The sequence below is a fragment of the Marmota monax genome, unplaced genomic scaffold (genome assembly GCF_021218885.2).
Source record: "Marmota monax isolate L192 unplaced genomic scaffold, Marmota_monax_Labrador192_F-V1.1 WCK01_AAM20220418_F8-fsc00177, whole genome shotgun sequence".
Taxonomy (NCBI): domain Eukaryota; kingdom Metazoa; phylum Chordata; class Mammalia; order Rodentia; family Sciuridae; genus Marmota; species Marmota monax.
Window position 1 is genome coordinate 3,748,676 of NW_026694922.1, and position 25,093 is coordinate 3,773,768.

The window sequence follows — 25,093 nt, forward strand, 5'->3', positions numbered from 1 at the left end:
GAAAAGTGTATTTTGTGCTCCATTTGTAACAAGTAAGTGATACACGCTTATATATGCATGAATAATTCAGAAATAACAAGAAAGCATTACAGCCCTCTGAAGAGGGCTACCAGGGAACTGTAATGCATCATATAGACTTTCACCATGAATTCTTTTTTTCTTTTTTTTGTACTGGGAATTGAACTCAGGGGTGCTTAACTACTGAGCCACGTCCCCAGCTATTTTTTATATATTTTATTTAGAGACGGGGTCTCTCTGAGTTGCATAGGGCCTCTCTTAGTTGCCGAGGCAGGTTTTGAACTTGCAATCCTCCTGCCTCAGCTGCTGGAGATGGTGAGATATAAATAGGCGTGTGCCATTGTGCCTGGCTCACCATGAGCTTTTTAAAAAACTAAACTATTAGTGAATGTCAGGAACAGGCTAAAAAACATATCACATGAAATTATCTGTGGAATTCATTTTAAAGACATATTGGTGATTCTTTGTGTCTTTATGGCCTAAGGACAGACAGTAAAAGACCACAGACCGCATTCCAAAGTCATTTGCAGTATTTCTTCTCTCTAATGACTTGATTTATGGTTAATTCTGTATGTTGCTTAGTTTTTTTAAAATTTCTTTTTCATTCAGTGTATAAAAGTTTATCTAACCCCAGAGTCAAAATTAGAACTTTTTGATTCCAAAGTCGAAATGAGAAAACCAACCTCAGGGACTCACAGCTCCCCGCCCCCCCCCCCCATCCCCCACTCCTCTCTCCTGGGTAAGCACTTTGGGTAGTTCTGGTTTCTCTTTCCACTGTATTTGAAAATGAATGTGATTGCATACATGTATCCACATTTCCCCTTCTACACAAAAGTTGTCAGCCTCTGTACCTTTCTTTGCAACTTGCTTTTTCTTTAATATTGAGAGAGATAGAATCAAGTGTTTTCATCTAGTTTAACAGAAAGTCAACAAGGAATATATACAATCGCATTTAGGTAGAAAAATTTAAAAACTACCAAATGCTGCTACATGTTATCTGCATATTTCAGTTGTGAAGAGCACAGTGGGCTGTTGATGGTTATTTTCAAGGCAGGCAGGGGGATGATGGAAGACAGAAGCAAGTTTGGCTTTCTCTGCAGTGTTTTAATGTTCTGCCTGGAGAATGGATTCATATGGAGTCGGTCTCCCATTATCCCCAGATTCCACATCCACAGATTCAACCAGCTGCATATTGAGAATATTTGGGAAAAAAAAAAAGACCGCATATGTGCTGGATGTGTGTATAATTCTTTGTATGTGAATAATTCCTTGTCATTATCCCTAAAAAATTCAATATAGCTAGTATTTCAATAGCATTTACATTGTGTTGGGGACTCTAAGTCATCTCGAGTATACAGAAGGCTGTGCAAAGGTTGTGTGCAAATACTGCACCATTTTACATAGGATCTGCACATCCCTGGAGTTTGGTATTCATGGGGGCTCCTCAAACAAGTCCCCTGGATACCAAGGGACAACTGTATTAGTTGTGTCGCTAAAAGGTGCATTTTGAATGCTAGAATAAAAAGCTAAAACACAGCAGGGAAGAATAGAAGTCCGTTGGATTAGACCCAGGGGAATGAAGGGAGGGGAGGGGAGTGGGGAAGACGGTGGCATGAGTCGGACATTACTATCCTTATATGCACATATGATCACACGACCAGGGTTACTCTACCTCATGTATGACCAGAAGAGTGAGAATAATAATAATATTAAAGAAAATATCGAGAGAGATGGGATTCAGTGTTCTATACTCCATGTATGTATGATATGTCAGAGTACATTTACCGTCATGGAGGACTAATAAAACAAAAATGCACGCGCGCGCGCGCGCACACACACACACACACACACACACACACACATAAAAATGCTAAAACACAAACCAAAGAGGGACCCGTAGATGGTGGCCATCCAATGCCCGCTACCCTGGGGGACATGGCGGGGTGTGGGCGGGAGGGGGCAGGGCCTCTGGAAGGTCACCTGTGTGCTGCTGCTGGAGTCGCTCTGCAGGCGGATGTTCTGGCGGCCGGAACTGCAGCTCTGGGAAGACTGAGAGGAAAGGGGCGTCAGAAGAGCGGGTGAGGCTCGGGGGGGCTGCTGGGCCGGAGCCAGGAGGCTTGGTCCCTGGCTGTCCCTGGTTAGGAGATGTCACCCCTGGAGACATCAGCTTCCCAGCTGTAAGACGAGGGAGGTGGCATCCCTGCTCCCCAGAGTCGCCTCAGAGATGACTTGGGTCTCCGCATCCCCACCCCTCCTCCTCTGCCACGAGAGCACCCACCCCCAACTGCTCTGTGGAACTTGAGACTTTGGCTAACGTTTTGGTTCAACTCAGAATGACTGGCTGGATTGACGCTCCATTTTTTACCAGCTCCCTCTACACAAGGCTTTGCCCTGTAACCTCACAGTCCCCGCCTCGTGGATTGCTTCCCTCAAGGGACGCTAGCAACCTCGGCAGAGCAGAGACTCAGATCACACGTGCTTCTGTCCCTCAGCATCTGCGTTCCCAGGACAGCATGCCAGGCTAGCCTGCTGGAGGGCGAGGCACAGGAGCAGAGCCGAGTCCCTCACACAGGTGAGATGCCCAACCTACATCAACAGCTTCAGGTGACCAGCCACTGGCAGCTGGCCTCAGAGAGAGCCCCACCCAGGCATGCTCAGAGCCGAGCTGCTGGGCTGACCTGTGGACTAGTGAGCAAAGCTAACGAGGCCCATGCTGGTGGCTGAAGTCACTGGGTTTGGGTGGCTGGTTGTTAGGCCAGCTCTGTGGCCGCAGGAAGGGCACATCACTGGTGAGGACAGCACTTTTTTCCTGCTTTGACCTGTTCAGCTGGTGGTTATGTAAGGGTGACATGTCCGCCTTGGCTACTGGGACATTCTGGACATTCCAGGACATTCCTGAGAGTACCTGGCACACAGTAGGTACTTGATAAGCACTTGCTGAATACATGGAAGTCAGAAGTCAGGCACTGTGCCAGTCATTTGATATGCATGCCTTTGTTTTTTTTTTTTTTTAGATGTTGATGGACCTTTATTTTTTAATTTTTTAAAAATATTTATTGCTTAGTTGTAGTTGGACACAATACTTTTATTTATTTATTTATTTTTAGGTGGTGCTGAGGATGGAACCCAAGGCTGCACATGTGCGAGGCAGGCGCTCTACCACTGAGCCCCAACCCCAGCCCCTGGACCTTTATTTTATTCATTTATTTATATGCGCTGCTGAGAGTCAAACCCAGTGCCTCACACATGCCAGGCAAGCGCCCTGTCACTGAGCCCCGACCCAGCCCAATCCCGCACTGTCCTGCTGGAGCTGTACACAGACCTCTGTATGACTGATTATTCTGTTTAGATACAGAAATGAAGGCCAGGAGGAAAGGTCATGCAGGACACCCCAGGGCTGATGTTGGAATTTGAACTCAGGTATGGTTCCAAAGTCACCCCCTCAAAAAAATAAAGAGCAGTTAAGGGTGAGGTGGTCAACTGTCCCAAGGCCTAGGATATGCCACCCTTGCCCCTCTCTCATCCTGCCTCCCCTCCCCTCCCCTCTGGCACCCCCGGCCAGCTGTCCTTCACCTCATTGCTGATGGTGGAGTCCCTGTGCATCATCCGGTGCAGGTGGCTGTCCAGACTGGCCCCCGATGAGCATTTGGCCAGCGCGGCTGCGTGGGACTCCCGCTCCCTCTGCCGCACGATGGCCTCACATCCCAGCCACTCCGACATGGTCTGTGCGTAGCAGGCATGGATCTGCTCATCCACCTGCCGGGGTGGATCAAGGTGAGACAGGGTGCTGGGGCTGGGCCCAGGGCAGACTCAGCCCAAAGGTCCTACAGGGAGCCTCCATTAACTGAGCACCTACTAGGAGATGCCTGGCACTGGCCAGACCTGAGAATACACCAGTGTGCGAGGCTCCTTCCTCCCCTCCCTTCTTTCTGCCCCACTGTGTGCTGGACAGTCTCCAGCTCTGGAGGTAACAGAGGGAGAAGATTGTTTCTTTCCTTATTTTACTACCATGCTTCTCTGTTTCTGCATCCCTTTGTTTACTCATTCATTTAATTTGAAAGTACCTACTGTGCGCCAGGCACCTAGTTAGGCATGTGGAATACAAGATGAGCAGGATCCTAACCCCCACCCACCCATCTACCCACTCACTCTGCAGTTTGCTGAGAGCTTCCTGCCTGTCCAACATGGGCCCAGGAGCCAGGATACAAAGATGAGAAAAACCAACTCGCTTCCCTTCCCTATAGCCAGTGCCTGATGGAAGGGGCACAGATTTCAAGCCATTCCCTGTGGGACGTCAGCAGGTAGGGGGACTCCCACTGTCCTGGGTTACACAGCCCAGGTGACCAGGGTTCTGAGTCTACCAGACATCTGGGCATGATGTGGCAGACAGCCCGCCCGCACAGGGTGTGCAGGGGACAGGTGCAGGGGCTGTCCCCTGTGGCCACTCAGACAGGGGCTCCAGCCCTCCTAGCCCGAGGGCCTAGGCTTCTACCTCCCTCCCTAGGACTTCTCCAGACCCACCCACCTCCCAGTTCCAGCTCCACCCCAGGCCAGGCTCCTCCCCACTCATGACCCAGAACCCTCCTCTCAGGTCCCTTCCTGTCCAGCTGGTCCCTTCTCTCCGTGCACCACTCAGCAGCCTCCATCCTCATTTCCTCTCCACCCCAGCTTCCGCACTGGCCCCCACCCCTAGCCCTTCATGTTCTAGCAGCTCACACCACCACCCCCCCCCCCCCCCCCCCCCCCGGCACGTTGGCCCCTTCCAGGCCTTTGCTCTGTTGTCCCCTCTTCCTGAAAGCCCCTCCTCATCCTCTTGCCTAGAAAGCAATTCCTTTGAAGGACTTGGGTTCCACGGGCTCCCCCAGGGGTCTCCTTCCACCTTCCGCTCTCTCCTGCCTGGCTTAAGTGCCACCTCTGGGCTCTTTCAGCCCTAGAGTTGGCTTCTGTCATATCAGTGACCATGGCCACCCTGATAACACCTTAAGAGCTTACCTAGTGCCCCTCTGGTTCCTCAGCCCTGAGCACAGGCCCAGCACCCCAGAGTCCCAGTTCCTCTGAGAGGAGCTCACACTAGGTGACCGAGGTGACTAGGTGACTGAGGTGACTCTGGTCAGTCCACTGGGTGGGTCCTCATGATACGGACCACAGGAAGTCTCCTCTCTTAACGCTCCTCCGATTCCTCCATCAGGCCAGCCTGGTACCACTGGGTCGTCACTACTTCCTCAACACTGTGACTGCCCTTCTTAAGAAGTCACTATTACTGGACATGTAGCATTCGTGTACAGTGATGGGTATGGTGTGACAATTCAATGTCTATGTCTACACCTATGATCGGATCAGGGTCACCAGCATTTCCTTCTCCCTAAGCATATGTCATCTGTGCTGGGACCCCTAGAGCTCCTCCCCTCCACTCTCTTCTGCACAAGGAGAGGGAAGGCCCACGCAGGCGAGGCATCTGGGTACACTGAGGACACCATTCTGTCTTATTCTACTTATTTGTACAGTTTCCTTCCATTTTAGAGCAAGTCACATTGGTTTCCTATGGATGGCAGGGATCTTCTGAAATAAGTTACATGAATGTTAAGGGAGTTCATTTTCAAAAGACAAATGTCAGTCAATAATGGTACAGGTGGTGACAGACGGGGGGCGTAAAGCACCAACAGGTTTTGAAAACTTAGAGAACATAAAATACATGTTAAGATGGTAATATGTTGGTACATTGGACTTAATAATAAAATATATTTTTCACTTTGATGAAATATCACAGAAACACACATACACACACACACACACACACAAATATAAATACTGGTGAGATCCCAGCGAGGCCTGGGGTCTGGCTAGTTGTACTGAGCCAGTGTCTTTGAAAACATTCTATTATACAAAAAGGAAAGTGGTGAAAACTGTATGATGGGGACACAAGATTCCTGTTACAGTTTAGGTATGAGCGTCCCCCAACAGCTCATGCGTGAGGCAATGCAACAATTTGCAGAGCTGAAACAATTAGATGATGAAGGTTGTGGATATGGATCAACTGGGCCGTATCCTCAGGGTGTGGCGGCAGGAGGGGGTTCACTGGGCTGAGCCTTTGGAGTACACATTTTGTCCCTGGTAAGTGGCGGTCTCTCTCCACTCTGTTGCCATGTCCTGAGTTGTCTTCCCTCACCACGCCCTTCCGCCATGACCTTCTGCCTCGCCTCAGGCCCAGAGCTGCGGACTCAACCTCTGTAGACGAAGACCCCTGAGACTGTGAGTCAAAATAAGCCTTTTCTCCTCTGTGTTGTTCCTATCAGGTCTTTTGGTCACAATGAAAAAGCTGATTAAAAAAATCCCTGTGTTATTTCTGCAACCACCTGTGACCTTATAATCACTTTACAATACAAATTTAAACATCTTACTTGCCTTTATCTTTTTCCTTTTTAATATGTGACTACTAAGGTATTTCCAACAATCTGCCACCATCATCAAGTCACTGTAGTCCTGGAAGGACACACACAGATCAACAGGACAGAACAGAGGACCAGAAATAGACACTGTGGAGAGGCCAGCCGACTTGACAAGGTGCCGAGCCAGTCCGTGGAGGAAGCTGACCGTGGCAACACAAGGTGACAGAGCCACTGGACACTCAGAGCCAAAACCCACCCTCAACCCAAATGACATATTACATGTAAAGCCAGACTTGAAATGGATCAGACTTAAAAATAAAATGTCAAACCATAAATCTTTTAGAAAAAAGCATAGAAGGCTCTCTGCCCTCTTCCTCTTCTTTCTCTCCTCTCTCTGCTCACATGCTCTTCCTCTGACCTCCTCCTCCCCTCTCTCGGCCTCTCCTTTTCTTCCCCTTCGGGTAGCCCCCCAATAAAATCTCTTGGTTGAAAAAAGAAAAAAGAAAAAAGCATAGAAGAGCTTTGGGAACTAGGGTTGGTCAAAAAAAATTCTTCTGCTCTAACCCCAACGCACAATCTGTAAAAGGAAAAATGGGGAAACTGGACTTCCACCAAGAATACCGAGAGGGGCTCGGGTGCGGCTCCGTGGTGGAGCGCTTATCTAGCAGGGTGAGGCCCTGGGTCCATCCCCAGGACCAAAAATATAAACAAATAAAAAAATTCAAATGTGTTTGGCAAAAGACCGTTTAAGAAAATAAAAAGGAAGGTGCAGCCTGGGAGAGAGCATTTATAAACCACTTATCCTACGAAGGACCATCATGTAGCGTTCCTAAAGAACTCCTAATTCAGCAGCCAAAACCCAGACAATCCAGTTCAAAGGGGGCAAAAGACTCGAGCAGACACCTCCTGAGAGAGACCCAGGGTGGCCGACGGGCACACAGATGTTCAACCTCACGGCCCTTTGAGAAATGCAACTAAAACTAAATGCAATGTCATTTACACACCTGTCAGAGTAGTTAAAATAAAAAATGGGGACACCACCAAACTGGTGAAAATGTAGGTGGGGCAGCTCCGATGGCTGGTGGGGATTGTAAAGTGGCCTGGCCACAGCAAAGTCTAAACCTGCAGCTACCCTCGGACCTCTCAGGTCATCCTGAGCATCTATCCCAGGACAATGACAGCTCATGCTCACACAGAAACCTGTGCCCCAATGTCCACTGCAGCTTTGTTCACATCTCCAAGAAAATGGTAGCAACAGAGCTCCCTGCAGACAGGCGAAGAGCTCGTGGTCCCCCAGACCGGGGAATTCTGCTCAGCCAGGAAAAGGATTCAACCATTGACACAGAGACGAGGAGGAGTCTCCAGAGGCTTGGCTGAATGAGAACAGTCAAACCCCAGAGGTCACATACTTGTGATTCCACTGGTCTAACACCTGGAACCCAGAAAATTACAGCATCGAAGAACAGGTGAGCGGCCACCAGAGGCCAGGGACATGTTCTGTTATGTCCACTGTGATGGCGAGCACGAATCTCACTTGTGAGAAAACCAAGGAGAACTAAATAAACACACCCTCAGCACCAACACGAGGGCAGGGGAGACTGAGTAGCCCCAGCACGGCAGGTGTGTCCCCCAGTGCCGAGGCCCTGGGGACGCTGGAGCACCATGTCAGTGTTGCTAGCTGTTCCCATGGCAGGGACCTGGGTAGAGGATATACAAGGTCTCTGCTTTATTTCTTACAACTGCATATTAATGCATAAAGATCTCAAAATAAAAGGTTTATTTAAAAATTGACATATGCAGCTTGTGTTGCTTCCACTGGACAGGAAATATGGGGGAGCCATGAACCTGAGGTCTCCCCCGTATCTCCCTGCCTTGGTCCAACATGGAAGCAGAGCTCCCCAGGCCACAGCATCCAGCTCGTTTTGTGGCAGAAGACCCCGCTGTGCAGCCTACATGGGGTAACCCACCTCCTTCCTGTCCGTTTCTGTCATCCCGAACTGATAGTGGCCCAGGAGGAAGGGCCACACGGCCTTGCGGATCTCGGGCTGGATGCCTCCATAGTAGATGAGCCGCAGCAGCTCCTGCTCCTCGTAACTCTGGGATGGGAGGAAGCAGAGGGTCTGGTCAACAGCCCACCAGCGGGTGGGCTCCGAGGCTCGGCTGTCCTGCTTCTTGGAGCCAGCCCCAGAGGTCCTGTGTGCACGAGCAAAGCGACAAGTTCCTGAATATCAACTGTGGCACCCTAGGAAAGAGCCAAACGTAGGCAACTCCCTGCTGCCCACCAATGGGGACCATGCATCCCTACATGGGGACCACACAGAGATTGAAGAGGACCAGAGGTGCGTTTGTGAGGCTTGATACCATGGGGTCGATTTCTTGCTGGCTTAACAGCCCTGGGTGGGCACTTCTGGTGAAGGGCATCTCTCCTCCCCCAGGGGCTTGGTCTGAGCTCCCACCATTATCCAGGGCCTCCCGGTTGTCTGATTCAGCAGAAGGGGAAGTAGGCAGTGTGGAGGGAAGCCACGCGCAAGGTTCAATGTATATTAAGTGGGGATCAAAAGCACAATACAGAACACGTCTAGGACGACTGGAACATGACTAGGATCTTTGTGAAAAGAAAAATGAATATCAATGATGTATTGTATGTTCATTATATATTACTGTATGGTAATCAGCTTATGATGAATGCACATTATATTTACTTTTCAGCCAATGTTTGCTATTGTGTATATTTGGAAAGACGATCTTACAGTTATCAGTCTTGACTCGGCTCTAAGTAAACTTGGCAGTGAATTAATCTAGAAGAAACATTTCCAGTTGCCACTTCACACAGTACTGACTCCTGTGCACGCTAGAATGACCTTAGCAATTGTTTGCTGCATTGTGTGGAGTTGATTTTTTTCAGTTAAGAAATAATTACTTCTATACAAAGGCTTCACAGTGACCATTTGTTGAGCTGAGGGGCCGGCAGACCCCAAATGCACTTGTGCCTGTGGAAGGGAGCGGTCCCTGGCTGCAGGAGGTTGCACAGAAGGGCCCCAAGGCCACCTCCTCTCAGCTCTTTATTTCATATTCCAAAATCAAAAACATATTTCTCGTGGGAAGGCTAGTCTTGGGTGTACCCAACAACAATGAAAAAAACAGCCACTCTTTCAGTCCTTTTTGGGAATTTTAATTTATATAATGTAGCTGTCCTTGTCAAAGCTGTTTAAAAATCAGAAAATGATTTGCAACTGAGGCTCTGACCTCTTCATCAAACACCCACTGCCTCTTTGGATCAACCACCAGACTCCACTCCGTAGCTTCCCTTGCAGTTAGGAGCGAGGGGCCGCACGGGCAGGATCTGGCCAGTGAGACGGGAGAGAGAGGATGGGAGGGAAGCCCTTACTAGGCCAAGGCCAGAGGAAGCAGGTGGGTTCCCTCCATTCTGTTTCCCCGTCTGCTGGAGGCAGATGACCATGAGGCCCTGAGAGCGGTGGGAGCACAGACTGAAGGAGCCTGAACCCCTGGGGGAAGAGAGATGCCCTTCACCGGAAGTGCCCACCCAGGCTCTTAAGTCAGCAAGAAGTCAGAGCCTGGTGCCAGGCAACTGAAAGAGTGGGGCCTGCTCCATCCTGGGCATGAGTCCACCCTAATGCCCAACACAGCTAAAGGTGAGTCACGGCCAAGCAGGTCCAGAAAGGTGTGAGGTGAGACATGCCCGCTGCTGATCCATTTTGATCTCACTCAGCTTGTCCTTAGACTGGTGGCTCCCCAACTGTAGGGTCACCAGAGCACCAGAGCACCGGGGAACTCTCAACACAGAGTCCAGGGCTGGAGGGGCTAAATCAGTACAGCTGGAATGGAGCCCAGGAATCACAAATCTTTTACATTCCTCAGGAAACACGGACACTCAGAAACTGCTGGGGATGATGATTGCTATGGAATGCTTGGGGCAGTAGGCGGGCTTCCTGATTTCAATTTTAAACACATATCAATCAATTTACTTCTAGGAATCATTTGAAATAAAAGCACTAGTACAGAAAGCTATAAAGATGTTGATTGAAATACTGTTTAAAATAATTTTTGTTAAAAAAAACAGAACCCAGCTATCTGTCATCAGGGGAAGATTTGAATAAATTATGGCCCACCCACATAATAAGCTGCTAAGTTCTAACATTCAATATTTCACCCAGAGATTTGAAAGTCCCTTGACATGAAAGCAATTTGGTTATCTGAAATACAATTTAGGTATTATATCATTAAGAAAATAAGTCGGGCTGGGGATGTGGCTCAAGTGGTAGCATGCTCGTCTGGCATGCGCAGGGTCAGAACCACATAAAAATAAAATAAAAGTAAGATAGATGTCTTATAGATAGAGGTAAAGATTTCTATCTATATGTTGGATATATATGTATTCTTACCTATCTACATATAAATCTAAACAAAATGATAGATCAATATAAGATTTAAAGATATATAGCTTATATATAAATATGTAGGCAGATATAGAAATACACAAAAATCTCTATCTCTACATATCTATAGATACATAGATTTGTATCTACAGATATAGATATGAAAATACAGACAAGGTATACATGTGTCATATATACCAAAGACATGTAGATATAGAAATATAGACAAGCTATAAAGATATGTATGGCTTTATATCAATAGTTATAGAAATATGGATAAGATATAAAGATATTCTTATGGATAAATATAGAAAATATATGGAACATTTACACCAAATTGAGGCCATTCATTCCAGGGATTGGGACTAGAAGAATGAAGCAGAAAGAGGATATTTAAATTTCTTTTAAACTTTTATACTCCTGTGTTCATTGTTTGAATTCTTACAGTACATGGACGTTACTCCTATAATTTAAAAAACAAGTATCTTTGGCAAAAAGCAAAACCACCTTTCTGTTAGTCTGGGCTCGGGAACCAGCTGGTCTTTCCCACTTAGCCCAGCCCAGGGTGCACCAGCTAGGTCCTCCCCAGCACCTGGTGGGAAGGCACACAGCCAATAGGGCACTGGATCCACCCAGCATGGGGACAGGCGCCTCCTCCAAGATCCTGTTCTTGGCCCAAACTAGAGCTTCTCAGAGTGGGTTCCATCTCCCACTAGCCGTGGGAGGCAATTTTCCAACCAGGCTTCTGTGGCCAAATACATGTGAGGGAATGTTCCTCTTACTCTCCCTTGCGCCTCTGAGTTGACCAGGACATTAGCAGGTGCAAGGTTTGGAGAAGTCCCAAGACATACAGAAAACTGTTTAACTTCAGTGTTTCCCAAACTAGCTGACAAAGAAGCTTTTTTCACACATCAACATTTTCCTTCCACTTTTACTGCAATCAGGAAATCTTAGAAAGCATCCAAGCAACGAGCCTCTATAGGGGAACTGCCTAATCCTAGAACCTAGGCCACAGACGGGGATGGGAGAGTTCTGAGCCGTGGTGGGAGAGGTCTGGGGCCTGCCTCCCGAGGAGCTGCTCTCATTCTAGGAGCTTGAACAGCACCGTAAACTCCTGGCAGCTGGATCCAGTCAGCACTGTGTGCAGGACGGAGCACACACGATGCTGTATCATTTACAGTTTGCCACTCATTCCCTCTTCATCCCTCTGGGGAGGCTTAGGGTTAAGTACCCTTATCTGAAATGTTTCTGACCATAAGTGTTCAGATTTTGGGTTTTCTAAAATTTTGGAATACTTGCATCTACATTATGAGATATCTTGGGGATGTGGTCTGAGTCCAAACAAGAAATCGTTTGAAGGTAATGACATGCAGTATTTTAGTGCAGCTGCGTTGGGACTGGGACCTGTCATATGAGGTCAGGTGTGGGATTCTCCACTGGGGTGTCATGTCAATGCCCAGGTAATTTTGGATTTTCAGATCAGCGATGCTCAACCTGTATACGTCCTTCAATCTCCACCCTGCAAGGATAGAAGAGAGCTGGGCATCTTGAAATTCTCGAGAAGAGCTGACCTTCAGTGTGCATGTAGAGAACTCAGGCAGGTGAACTCTAGTCCCCACAGAACAGCCTTCCCCGCAGTCTGCCCCATGGTGGCCCACTCCCCTCCAAGGCTTACCGTGCTGTCCTGAAGGTACTGCTCCCAGATCCTGGCTGTCAGCCCCTGGCCAGCATCACAGGGCAAGTCCGGAGACACGATCATGTGATTGACCAGGGCTGACAGGTGGGTCCTCACGGTGGACAGGTGTCTGCAGTAGGCGAGCCCTATTGCAGAGGGAAGGGACGTGTCACCCTCTGCCATTCGGTGCCCCCGGCTGGCTCATGGAGTCTTCAAGGTGGTGTCTCTCTCCCCAGCTAATTGAACCTCCATGTCCTGCAAATTCTCATCACCCGCTTTCCCACAAAAGGAAAGTGAAGCCCAGAGGGGTGATGTCACTTGGTGGCTTGACTGCTCAGCCCTAGGGAAGTTCTGTCGCCTTTCTCAGCCTCAGTCAGGGTGATGCTAGCCTACTGGGTTGGAATCCAATGCATTTAACTGACAGGCTGCAGGCAGGGAAGGATTGGGAAGGAAGAGGGCCAGGGACCCCTCGCACTCACTGTGCCTCTGTCTCCAATCCTTACAGATAGAGAGAATGACAGACTCCTGCTCAGACTACAGCTGGACAAAGAAAGTCCCAGCAAGCCAGTGACCTGGAGATGCTGAGGGCACCCAGTTTGCTTTCCAGGATGGACCTGTCACCTTAAAGGTATGTTTGCCACCCCTTGTCTGCTGTAATCTGGGCCCCCGAGGGTGCCTGGAATCCAAGAAGTTCCTGGCAAATGCCAGCTCATGCCCTTCTTTTTTTTTTTTTTTTTTTGGTGCTGGGGATTGAACCCAGGGCCCTGTGCATGCAAGGCAAGCACTCTACTAACTGAGCACTAGCCCCAGCCCCTAGCTCATGCCCTTTGCTGACGGTGTCCCTTCCTCCTGGCTCTGTCCAGCAGCTCATCACCAATTCCCAGAGAGAAACTGACCTTCTAGAGCATGAGGATTCACCCCCACCAACAGCAGGAAGGTACAACGATGGTGGTGGCCACAGAATGTCCAACACTCACACAGCACATGATGCTACACAGCACGGACATCCAGGGGCTGTTCCCTGAGTTTCCAAAGCTATTTCTCACCACGACCCCAGGAAGCAGGTATTGGCACCTTCCTCATTTTATAGATGGGTAAACTGAGGCACACACTGGTTACACATTAACCCATCTCTCCAGGAAGTTCAGGGTTGGGATTTGTCCCAGGCCTCCTCGTTTGAATCTGGGCTCTCAACAGGCATCAAGGATGCGACATATTGTCATATGATCACCTCGTTTCAGACTCATCTCAACCCCTGCCCTTCCTCCAGGAAGATCCTGCACTTGGGTCTAATAAACACCTGCACAGCGCCCACTCCACGCCACGCTCTGCATCAGGCACTGGGGATGGTGGCCACAGGATAGGCAAGAACCTCAGCCGAGCGGACCTTCCACTCCCTGTCCCCTGGGCACTCAGAGATGATGAGCACCCAGGCAGCCATCCAGGTTTCTGTGGCCAAATACATTTGAAGGATGTTCCTCTTACTCTCCCATGGCCTCAGTTTCTTGAGTGTGACAGGGATAGTCCCGAAGAATACAGAAAATTGTTTAACTTCAACATTTCCCAAACTAGTTGACAAGGAAACTGTTTTCCAACATCAACATGCAGGCCCATGCAGGGTGTAATTAAAACTCCTCTAGAATCCCTAATAATGCATGCTTGATCTCCCCCAGCTAGGCTATGAGGTTTGGGAAATAAAATGTGCTGAGAAACAAGACAGAGAGAAAAACTAAGCTTGTTAACTGTGTGACCCTAGACAAATCACTTTGCCTCTCTGTGCCTTGTCTAATTAATGGGAATAACCAGAATATTTGTGTTATTAGTTTTAATTTTTAAGTTTGGGGGATGGGATCAGGTCACCTTTCTCTTCTGCTGTGGAGTGGAACTGACATCTACTGAGCACCTACAACATGCAAGACTAGAGGCCAAAGACTTTACACATGCTTCTCATTCCATCCTGACACACCCTCCGGGTGGGACCTTAGAATGCAATGGTGACCAGATCCAGCCTCCCCTCCCAGGGTCCCCAGTCCACTGCCTTCTCTTAGGACCCAGAGATAAAATTTATCCCTGATCTGTAGATGAGCAAACTGTGCCTGAAACCAGATATCTAGAGGATAGGGATGTTCAAACTCCAGAGCCAGGTTCTGTCCCCTGGTATTTCTGGCATACAGTAGGCACTCAATACATGCTCCTTGGAGACCACACCAGCAATGAAGAGCTATACGTACATCCATAAAAGGCTCTGGAGAGGATCTGGTACTTCATGTTGTCACAGAGCAGCTTCAGAGGAGCCCTGCGGGGGGGGGGGGGGGGGGGGGGGGGAGGGCGGGGGGAAGGAAGATGCTCACATGAGGTGCCCGTGGCCCAGGTTTGCTGAAGAGGACCACGACCCACTCTCTCAGGGGACCCAAGAGTGGCCTCCTGTGATTTCCATACAGCTGCATCGCCCTTCTTATCAGAACCCCAGATTTCCTCTGAGGTATCACCTCTCCCCTAAGCCTCTGTCCCTGTGGTCTGGATGGGACAAAGGACTCTACCTAGTACGGGACCCAGGCTGAAGTCACAGTGATTGGCTCAGAGATGGTCACGTGGGCCAATGAGAATCAGCCTTGGGACTGTTTGTTGTTGGAAATAGTCGCTGTATTTTTATCTCCCGTCTTAATTTCTAAGCCAGCAAAATACATGCTCATGGCTGCGGGGGTCACCTTTGCCATTGTGAAGGGAGGGTCTGCCTGAGACCAGAGTGTGGCACTAGCATAGAGGCCCGCAGAGGCGACGCCTGAGGACGCAGACGGGCTTCCTGCAGTGGGCACCTGCACTCGGCCAGGCCTGAGGCCGCTTGCCTTGAACCTCTTAGTTATGCCAACACTTTTATTTTCTTCTTCAATCGGTTTGAAGAGGGTTTCTGTCACTTTCTTCAAGTGACCCAAACTGAGCTACACTGGGATTCAGTGGGGATGACCGCAAAGCAGGTGATGCCACTCGGCTTCCCCTTGCGTGGTCACTTCTAGGCGCTGTTTTGGGTGAGTGGGGAGTAAACCCTCACTCCCAGCATTGCTGAAAACCACAGGAACCACCAAAGGAGTGCGGTACACTCCTGCAGAGCACAGAGCACAACTATGGCCGTGTATGTACTCAGGACATCCCAGGGAACACCCAGAAAAACCCAGGGAGGCTGGAGAGGAAATGCAGCTCAATCTCCAGCTATGCACCTGGGAAAATGTCCTCTTTGTGCCCTCAGGGTGGCGAGGCTGACTTGGTCAGGTTGCAGGAGAACAGCACCACACTGACCAGTGTCCCACAGCAGGTAGTGAGCTCCCCACCGCTATGGACACGCAAGCAGATGCTATCAGAGAGTGTGTTGGGGAAAGCGGCATTTCTCAATGCCCCATGGAGGTGACAGTCCAGCCCGAGACACTCGGGGTTTCTCTGACATGTGAATTCCTGGGCCCTGCAGAGTCCTCAATCAGGATCTCTAGGAAGAAGTCCTAGAATCCGTACGTTTTGCTACCGCCCCAGGTGACTGAGGCACATTAAAGTTTGAGACTCTCCAGTTGTATCCAGGGCTTCTAACCCTTACATGCCGACAAGTGGTCTTAGAGGTGTTAAATACAGGTTCTGATTCAATGGGTTTGGGATAACAAGCTGAGAATCTGCCCAGGTGCGGCTGCTGGTCACAGACTGGAAAGCCGGGGGTGAGGGGGCTTTGAAGATCTGACGCTGGCCCCCAGCCCTCGAGTCCCATTCCCTCACACTGTGACGGGCTGAAGACTGGACACCACAGGGAAGAAGGCCAGCAAGGACAGGGGGAAGGGAGTCTCCCTGGCCACACCAAGCGGGGCCAGTGGGAAACTAGACCAAGCTCATGAATGGCCGAATAGTTCCAAAGAGACAAGAGCTCTGTGGGTAAGGACAGAGGTGAACTTGAGCTTTAACTTGGAACAAGAAAACAGTGTCATTTACTGAACACTGCCACGTGTCAGGTTCTGTGTGCTGGCCACCTTAAAACATTATTCTATTTGTTCCTCATAATCATATAAGGGAAGAATTTTGTGGAGGGTCAAACTGAGGAGGTATTTGTCTTTAAGTGATATTTTTGGTTTCTTCCTTCCAGGCGCCTGGTAGGGCTGTACTTCCTGGTTTCCTGTGGGTGGGGCCAATGGTTGGAAGAGGAAATTATAAGTAATCATTTTTGGTGGGACACTTATTGTTGATTCAAGGCCCGCCAGAGCTACCATTGCCTGTCACCTGGGACTGGCAACATCCAGCAGTGCTGCCCTTTAATATGCAGAGAGCAGAGTTCCTGGCCCACCATGAGGGACACACAATGCAGGATAAAATGTTTGCTGTAAGTTACACTCAGGGTTCAGGGGTATTTGTTCCTATGGCTCGATCTTGCTTATCCTGACTGAACCACGTGAGTGACTTCCCACAGCTAGAACTACACCAGGGCCAGCATTTAATCCAGCTCTGGTTGATTCCACAGCTCGTGTTCCCTCCTCCAGATTCAGTGCATCCACCAAGCTCTGGGTAACCCTTCAGCCTCTCCCCACCATAGCGCGAGCCCCTCCTACCTCTCATGGTTGCAGCCATTGGTTGAGCTGCCACCAGCTGAACCACTCTGAGAACAGGACGAGCAGGAGGATTTCCGGGGGCTGGGTTGCCATAGGGATGGGAGGTTGTTCACGGAGACATCCATCAGATCCTGGGGGACTGTGGGGTGTAGAAGAAGGGGCAAAGGAAGAGCCCTGGTTAAGTCTGTGTAGGCCACAGAAACCCCCTCCCCACAGCGAGCAGCTCCCCGCACCCTCCAGGCTGGCACAGAGAAAGGGAAAGGCCCTGAAAGAGACCGGGAAAGAATGATCCAGATCACAGTCCAACTGAGGCCCCCCGAGCCCCCTGATCCAATAAAAGCCACCACCAAGACCTGGAGGCCCCAAGAGACGGCAGAGCTGCCCCAGATGATGGCCAGAGAGGAAGAGAATAGAGACCAGAACCACCTAAACAGGGGGCCACGCCTCGCCATGTTGTCATTCAGCTGTGCCCACAGGACGCTGAGGGGAAGCAGGAGAGCCTCCTGGGTGCTTCTGAGAAGGCCGAGGGCTCAAGTCCCCAGAGAGGGCCTCCTGGGGAGCTCCTGGTGGTCAGATAGGAGGGAGCCTGACTCCACTGAGGAGGCAGAGCACCTCAGGGCAAGAGAGCAGTGGATGGGGGAGGCCATGTGGGTGCTGTCCATGGTCCTGAGCCAGAAAGCTGCTCCGCTAAGCGAGTGCAGACGGGTTGGCGATCCCCAAGATCAAAATGCCACATGCCCATCCTGTACACTTGACCTTCTGAATTAACCCCCTGGAGATAGATCCCTCAAATATATATATATTTGTACCAGGGCGCTTAGCCACCGAGCATCACCCCCAGCCCTTTTTATTTTTTGAGACTAGATCTTGCCAAGTTGCTCAGGGCCTTGCTGTTGTTGCTGAGTCTGGCTTTGAACAGTCTGCGGGGTGGGAAGTATTTTAGGCTTGTGAGCCATCTGGTCTATGTCCTCAACACTCAACTCTGCTCTCACAGTGTAAAAGTCACCATGCATTTCGTAATGTCAACAGAGGGGCCCGGGTGTGCTCCAAGGCAACTTTGTTGATGGACACTGAAATGTGAGCTTTGCATCATTTTCACAAGTCATAAAATATCACTCTTTTTATTCTTTCAATCACTGAAACAAATAAAAACCATCCTCAGCTCAGAGATGTACAGAACGAGGCTGGATTTGGCCCTTGGGTTATGGTTTTCTTATTCTCATTTCAGGAACTCAGAGAGGTGCACATTTCCCCATATGCCATGGCTCCTGGCCAACTCGTCCTATCTCAGCTCTCCCCTAGAGCTTTATTGGGAGAGAGAGCTGGGGGCCTGACCCCACTGGTCATCAGAGCTCGGCAGCCAGCAGGGTCTGCCTCTGCCCACGGACAGAGAAGGAAGCTGCCCACAGAACATGGTTCTTGCAGCCACCCAAGGTGGCGCATCACAGTCTTCCGCCCCATGCAGACTCACCAATGAGACGGCCAAGAGAGGCCAGTGATTCCTGTAGTCTGTTCTAGAAAAACATCCCCAGTTCCTCGCCAGTCTCAGGGAAGCACTGATTGGCTCAGCCCACGTGGGGACAATCCTGGCTCCATCCCAGCCCCTCACCCTGGTAGACTTCACCAAGGGATCCCTTCACAGCTGGACCCACAGGGCTGCCAGCTGTCTGTTTCAGGTGGACAGCTGGGGCATCGGTTGCACCTTCCTTCCATCTCCCTTGGACCAAGACTCAAATGACAACATGGCAGAGGTGGCTGGGACCCAGCCCCGGGGGAAGTGGGGAGCCCAGACATTACAGGGGGGCTGCTCCTTCAGGCCTGGTGTGGGGAGGGCGGTATTCCATCTGGTTCGTGCCCACCGACTCCCCCTGGCCACTACCAGCGTGGACTGACCAGCAGCAATCATCATCCAGGCGGGGCCCACAGAGATGGGGCAAGCGCTGGCCAAGAGGTCGGGGGCAGCTTGAAACAAAACAGAAAGCACTAGTGAAGGAGAGGTGTGGGGTGGGGCAGGAGACTGCCACAAGAACTAGTGCCTTGGGGCTCGAACCGTCCCCGTCCTGCTCTCCACAGCCACCGCCCCCATGCATACTGAGTTTGATTAGAGGAAGAAAGAATGCTCGTGTTTATAAAGTGACTGCTCCGCATGGGTGATGGGCTGGGCCGTGCTCTGTCTTATGGTCACAGTGAACCTCTAAGGGGGGCATTTGTTTTCTCACTTGGCAGAAGTAACTGAGGAACAGAGATGTGCACATTTTCCCCATGGCTCCTGGGCGACTCCTCCTATCTCGGCTCTCCCCTGTTGAGGGTCTGAATGATGATAGGATTTTGTCACCCTAAGACCCATCAAGGAGTGACTGGCAAAGCTGGACGTTTTGACTGAAGTCCCCCTTCTCCTTCCTCTAATGACAGTGGTCTCTCACTGAGCGCAGGTACCCTCATCATCCTCTTTAACAGACTTGGAAACTGAGGCACATAGAGTGACATGCCCAAGGCTCTCCAGCTAGTGAATTGAATTCCAATCTAGGAGCCCGACTCTAAGCTTTAACCCCGACCCCCACTGCTGTTTCCCACTGGCTCCTGTCTCCCCACCCATCGGCTCTCAACGGGACGGTTCTGGAGACTCTTGAGACTTCAGCTGTCAACACTTGCAGAAAAGCTCAATGCTCTGAGCACCTAGTGGCTGGAGGCCAGGGGCACTGTGCAACACCCCCCAACACACAAGACAGCCTCACACTCAAAGAATTATTCGGCTCCCCAGGCCAACAGTGCTGAGGTTGAGAAGTCTGCCCCAGGCCAGCACTGTCCAAGGGAATATGGAAGAGCCATGCATAGAATTCAAATATGCCCAGTAGCCATGTTAAACAGGTGAAAACAGTCCCAATAATTTCAACCCAACATTTCCAAAATGTTATCCTTTCAACATATAATCAATATAAAATTATTCATGCAAAAATACACATTCTCTTTTTCTCATATAAAGTCTTCAAAATCTGGGGCATGTTTTGCACCCACAGTACGCCTCACGCTTCAACTTCACCAGCCACACCTTCCGAGTGCTTGGTTGGCACATGTGCCTTGTGGCCACCGCAGCACAGACAACCTCAGCAAGAGAGGAGCCTGGAAGGCCAGGATCTGACCGTGACCTGTCCGCACTGTAGTACTGGTTTTTGCCCCTCTGTGCACAAAGACAGGCCAGAGATCCAGTGGTGGGGACAGGAGCATATGACAGGGGGAGGCAGTGTAGAAGCAGCTAAGCCACGTCTTCCCTCCCGCATGGAGAAGTAATCGTCTTCCTCTTTAAGGCAAACATCTGCATGGTTTCTCCACAAAGAGCCAGATAATATGTATTTTTGGCCTGGGGCCATCTGAGCTCTGTCACAATTATTGAACCCTGCTGTTGTGGCATGACAGACCATATGTGAATGAACGAATATGGCCGTGTTCCAATAAAACGTTATTTGCAAAATGTGGCCCACAGGAAGAGGTGTGTTGATTTTTGATTTTTCTAAATTGGTAACGCTGTGTGGCTCAGGCCCCTGAGAATTCCAACCAAGGATGGGGGTGGGGTCACCATTTTGAGGGCTGCCTCTGACCTCAAGGTTGAAGAAGGTGAAAGTACTTTGCCCTCTCCCCCACCATCAGGACCATAGGCATGGAGTGGCGCTTAGAGGCACAGGTGCTGGAGGCACCTGTGTGCAAAGCCCAGCCGTGCCCCAAACCAGCTGAGTGACCTTGGATCAGTTGATTTACCTTTCTGTGCCTCAGTTTTCTCCTCTGCACAACAGGGAATGGTGATGACATCCTGCTCGGGAGAGCTACGCTGGGGGTGAGGTGAATTAAGACACAGCGAGTGCAGAAGTGGGCCTGGCACGTGTGGCACTCAGTACAGGAGACCTGCGATTGGGACCTGAGCATCCACTAAGGAATGGGCCTGCATCTGGTGAAAGGTGTTTCACAAATCATCGTTCTGACCCCTCAGAATTTGACCCAGGGTGGGGGGCTGTGTTGTCATCCTGTCCTCCAGGCAAGGAAGGGAGACCTGAACAGGAAGGACCCCGTGAGTGTCCTGCAGTGGCAGAGCAGTATCCAGTGATGGTTTCTTTTCTGGAAACCAGTGGTTCTCAAGCAGGGGCAATTTTGCAACCCATCTGCCCACCGAGATGACACATGGCAATGTCTGGAGACATTTCTTGTTGTCACAACTTGGAGGAACATGAGAGCTTTGCTACTTGGCATCCAGGGTCTGAGCCCAGGGATGTGGCCAGCATCCTCCATGCACAGGACAAGCCCATCCTGTGAAGGGTACTTCCAGCCTCACCTCAGCAGAGCCAAGGTGGAGGGGCCCTGTCCCACATACGCTGCGTCATCAGGATTCCTCAAAGGTAGGCAGGGACCCCAAGTCGATTATCTGGGAGATGCTCTTAAGAAGCATGGATAGCAGAGAGGTGAGCGAGATAGGCCAGGAAGGGCCAGGAGTGGAGGGTATGACCAGGCAGGTTTCCACGAGGGGCAACTGTGCCCGATGGCCTTGGGGACCTTGAGGGGCTGTGCAAAGCATGCACATTTCAGAGCTTGCTCACCCGAGGGCCGAGGGAGCTGGGATCTGCACACCAACCTGGTTAGCCATGGGCCAGAGGAGTCTCCAGGGAGATGCTGATTCCCTGACATTTCCAACGTGCCTCGCTCACGGAGAAGGGAGCCTGGTGGCAGAGAAGCCTTTCCACCAAGCAGACACCTCCATGGGAGATGGCAGTTAAACCACAGGCCCAGAATGGGAGGCGCCAAGGACTGTGGGTGAGCCGGGCTGGCCTCTGTTCCTGGCCACAGGATCCCCAACAGGATACAGCACAAACATCCCTCAAATAAGCATCCAGCACCAGCCTGGTTCCCGGCAGGAGTAGGCAAATTATTTGTTGGGTGAGAATCCGCAGGAAGCATTTCCTGGGAAGAGCCCCAGGGATCTGGCCTCTCTGATACAAGGCTCACCAGGGGGTGTCCTAATGTCAGTCTTCAGGATGGAGCCCAGGTTCTTGGGAAAGGGAACAGAAGCCAGCTCCCCATCCTGGGGGATTCTGCTCTCAGCACTGGGCCAGCACAGCCTTGGGGTACGGCCAGTGCTACCTGAGAGACCTGCTCCCACGGGGAGGCCTAATGCTGGGTAGCAGTGGCCATGGACACCTGAGTGAGGTGGGAACAAGGCTTTGCTGAGCTCTGAAAGAACATCATGGCGGCGGGGGGGGGGGGGGCAGGGGGCGGAGCACAGGCTAATGCAAGAGACACGATACCTGACCGCCAGGCCTGCCCCGGGCCCAGTGGTGCTTGGCCAAAGAGGAGAGCCAGGAAAGTAAGGGGCCTGGCTCCATGAGCCCCCTGCCAGGGAGGACATCTGTCTGCTTTCCGAAGAGCCTCTCACTGCTCAGCACAGGGTCGCTTATGCAAAGGGAGGCTCAGGGCCACTGTCCCTCAAATGGGATCAACATGCATGCAGAGGTCTAAACAAACGAGCCTAACAGAAAAGAAGCTGTAACTCAGAACTACTTTAACAGACACCAGAGAGGGCCGCCTAAGTGCCAGGCCCCTTATGAGTGCTGCACAGGTTCATTCACAGTGTTCGCACGCCCCCCGCCCCATCATGGTGAGCCACCCTGGGCAGAGCATCTTCTCACAGCAGTCACCATAAGGACCGCAGGGCATCTGCCGTGACCTGGTGACAGTGCCGCTGCTCGCCTCCCCACTGCCGTTCTCACCACCGCTCATCGCGGTTACCACGGCAAGACGCCCCCCCCCAACGCGCTGCTCTCATCACCCCCTCATGTCACCGAAATTTTGACTTGAAGTGAACATCGCAAGGCGGACAGGAGGGCAGCTAACATTCGAGTCGTCTTTAGGTGCCGAAGGCCCTGTCCGGGTCCCTTCTCCCAGCAACCCTATGAGACAGGTGCTGCAAACAGCCCCACTTACAGCTGAGGACACGGAGGAACATGGAGTGAAGTGACTTGCTAGGTGCAGCTTGGATTCCAAGGCCATGCCACTGTCACTACCCCGTGTTGCTTCCTGTCTAGTGGCATCTCTGTGAGCAGGTGGATGGAGCTGAGGCTACCAAGATACTGACTTCCAGGTCCCAGGTCCCCGGCCAGCCCCAGAATCCTGACACCTTGTCTTCTTGTTCCAAACGCCTGGGGCTGTTCCCAGGTTCAGGTGGCAAGTGGACCCCTGGGCCGGGCCAGGCGGCTTACCAAATTCAGACTGCGAGCCAGGGTAGATGATCCGGAACACATAATCTGTGGCCTCCTCATCCTCCTTGTCTGAAGATGTGGACTCCGAGGAACCCTGAGGGCTTCTCTTGCGCAGCTTGGGAAACACTTTGCCCTGGAAGGACACGTCCCAGTGAAAGGACACAGCTGTCCTCAAACCTGCACAGCCTAAGGGTCTCGGTGGGGTGTGCACCAGCCCGCGAAGCCACATAAGGGCCCACACCCCTAAGGCCACTCACCTTTCCCCGCTGGGACCAGAGAGGCGGGTCCAGCTGCCCGTGGGGAAGCAGCCCGTTCTCCAGGCACGAGAGGAACTGCAGGAGGTGCCCGCCCTTGGGGAAGCGGAAGGGCGGCCTCTGGATCCCATCCTGGCTGACCAACACCACTGTCCCGCCGCTGTCCACTGCCACCATGACCAGCAGAGAAGACCCAGTGGGAAGTCACTATGAGGCATGGTGACAAGCCCCCAACTCTGCAAATACATGTCCCCAGAGGTGCCCAGCCAGACCAAGCATCTGAGGCTCTGGGCCAGGCCTGGGCAAAAGGTCAGGGCAGGTTTCACCTCTCCCGTGTCCCACCCATCCCACCCACCATCCACCTGGATGGGGAGCTACAGGACAAGGTCAGGAACAGTGTGGTGGCCTCCCTAAAGTTACCTGCCAAAGGAAAGATGCCCTGAAACACCCACGCTCCTCCAGAACCTGCTGCAAATCCACCTGGCTCACTGGGGAATGGGGTGTCCAGATTTCACCCCTCTCAGGCCCCTAGGTGACTCTGGCTAGTGTGGGGGACATTTCCTGTGCACCAGCACAATACCTATGAGAACTGTCTTGTCCAACACTCACGATATCCCCATGAGGCCGATCTACTACTTTACAAATGAAACCCAGCCTCCAAGAGGGTAAGTTACTTCCTCAAGGTCACAGATCTGGACCCAGGTCCGTCTTAGGAGTTGAGCTGCAGTGTCTCACACCTCCGTGAGACACAGGCCACTCGCCTCCTAAAGCAGGACGGCCATCTGCCTCTTTTGACTGTAGCTTCTTCTGACTTTAAAGAACCACCGAGGAGCACTGACTTTGGAGTCACAAAGACCTGGTTTGAGTCCAGGCTCTGGAGCTTACAGGGTGTGTGGCTTTGTGTCAGGTGGCTTCTTCACCTCTAAAATGGGAGTACACCTCTCACTGGGTTGTCGTGACAATGAAATAATAGGCATTGCCATTTTATAGAGGGAAAACCCAGGCTCAGAGAGGTACAGCCACTTGCTTGAAGTTGCACAGGTAACAGGATGTCCACCCACATTATCTTATGAGGCTAATGAACAATCAGAGCTAAAGGCAGCAGGGCATCCAAGAGGAATACCACCAGTCCCGTGATCTCCTGTGGTCCCTACCTTGCTGGTGACAGTGCAGGTAGACAATCTCCTCCAAGCGGATGGTCATGGCGTAGTCCCAGTAGACACTGGAAGGGAGAGAGGCGAGGCTTGTAGGAAGGCCACCTACCTTATGGTGGGCAGGGGCTTTGGAAGCCAGAGGACCACTCCTGAGGTCCTCCCTTGTCCCCAACTTTGGTGTCCCAGCCTTTCTCCTCTTCTTTTGGTTCCAGAGCCTCAGTTTCTGAAGGAAGCGTCTTCCCTGGCCCATGTGGCCCAGGTAGGATGAACCCACGACTCTCTACCCCAGGACTCCAGCAATGATCACCTGACCCAGGCCTGGCCAATCAGCACGCTCCACTGTCCAGTGACAGTGACTGGTGCAGGATGGCCCATGACCCAAGCAGAACCCTT

The 25,093-nt window shown here is 51.2% G+C and overlaps 1 protein-coding gene across 5 annotated transcripts in view; it reads right to left on the reverse strand.

Annotated features, from left to right (window-relative positions):
• The window catches only part of Sgsm1 (small G protein signaling modulator 1), a 78,358-nt gene that overhangs the window by 20,819 nt on the left and 32,446 nt on the right, over nt 1–25,093 (reverse strand). For 3 of the 5 annotated variants that reach the window (XM_046427278.2, XM_046427280.1, XM_058573570.1), the window contains 10 exons: nt 24,701–24,768; nt 23,550–23,713; nt 23,293–23,425; nt 18,851–19,015; nt 17,054–17,192; nt 14,708–14,772; nt 12,477–12,622; nt 8,372–8,500; nt 3,592–3,774; nt 1,999–2,067 (listed from right to left, as the gene is read on the reverse strand). In XM_046427278.2, the coding sequence (XP_046283234.1) occupies nt 1,999–2,067; nt 3,592–3,774; nt 8,372–8,500; nt 12,477–12,622; nt 14,708–14,772; nt 17,054–17,192; nt 18,851–19,015; nt 23,293–23,425; nt 23,550–23,713; nt 24,701–24,768 (1,261 nt within the window). The remainder of the gene's footprint in view (nt 1–1,998; nt 2,068–3,591; nt 3,775–8,371; nt 8,501–12,476; nt 12,623–14,707; nt 14,773–17,053; nt 17,193–18,850; nt 19,016–23,292; nt 23,426–23,549; nt 23,714–24,700; nt 24,769–25,093) is intronic. The other 2 variants (XM_046427281.2, XM_046427282.2) reach the window with 2 other exon arrangements.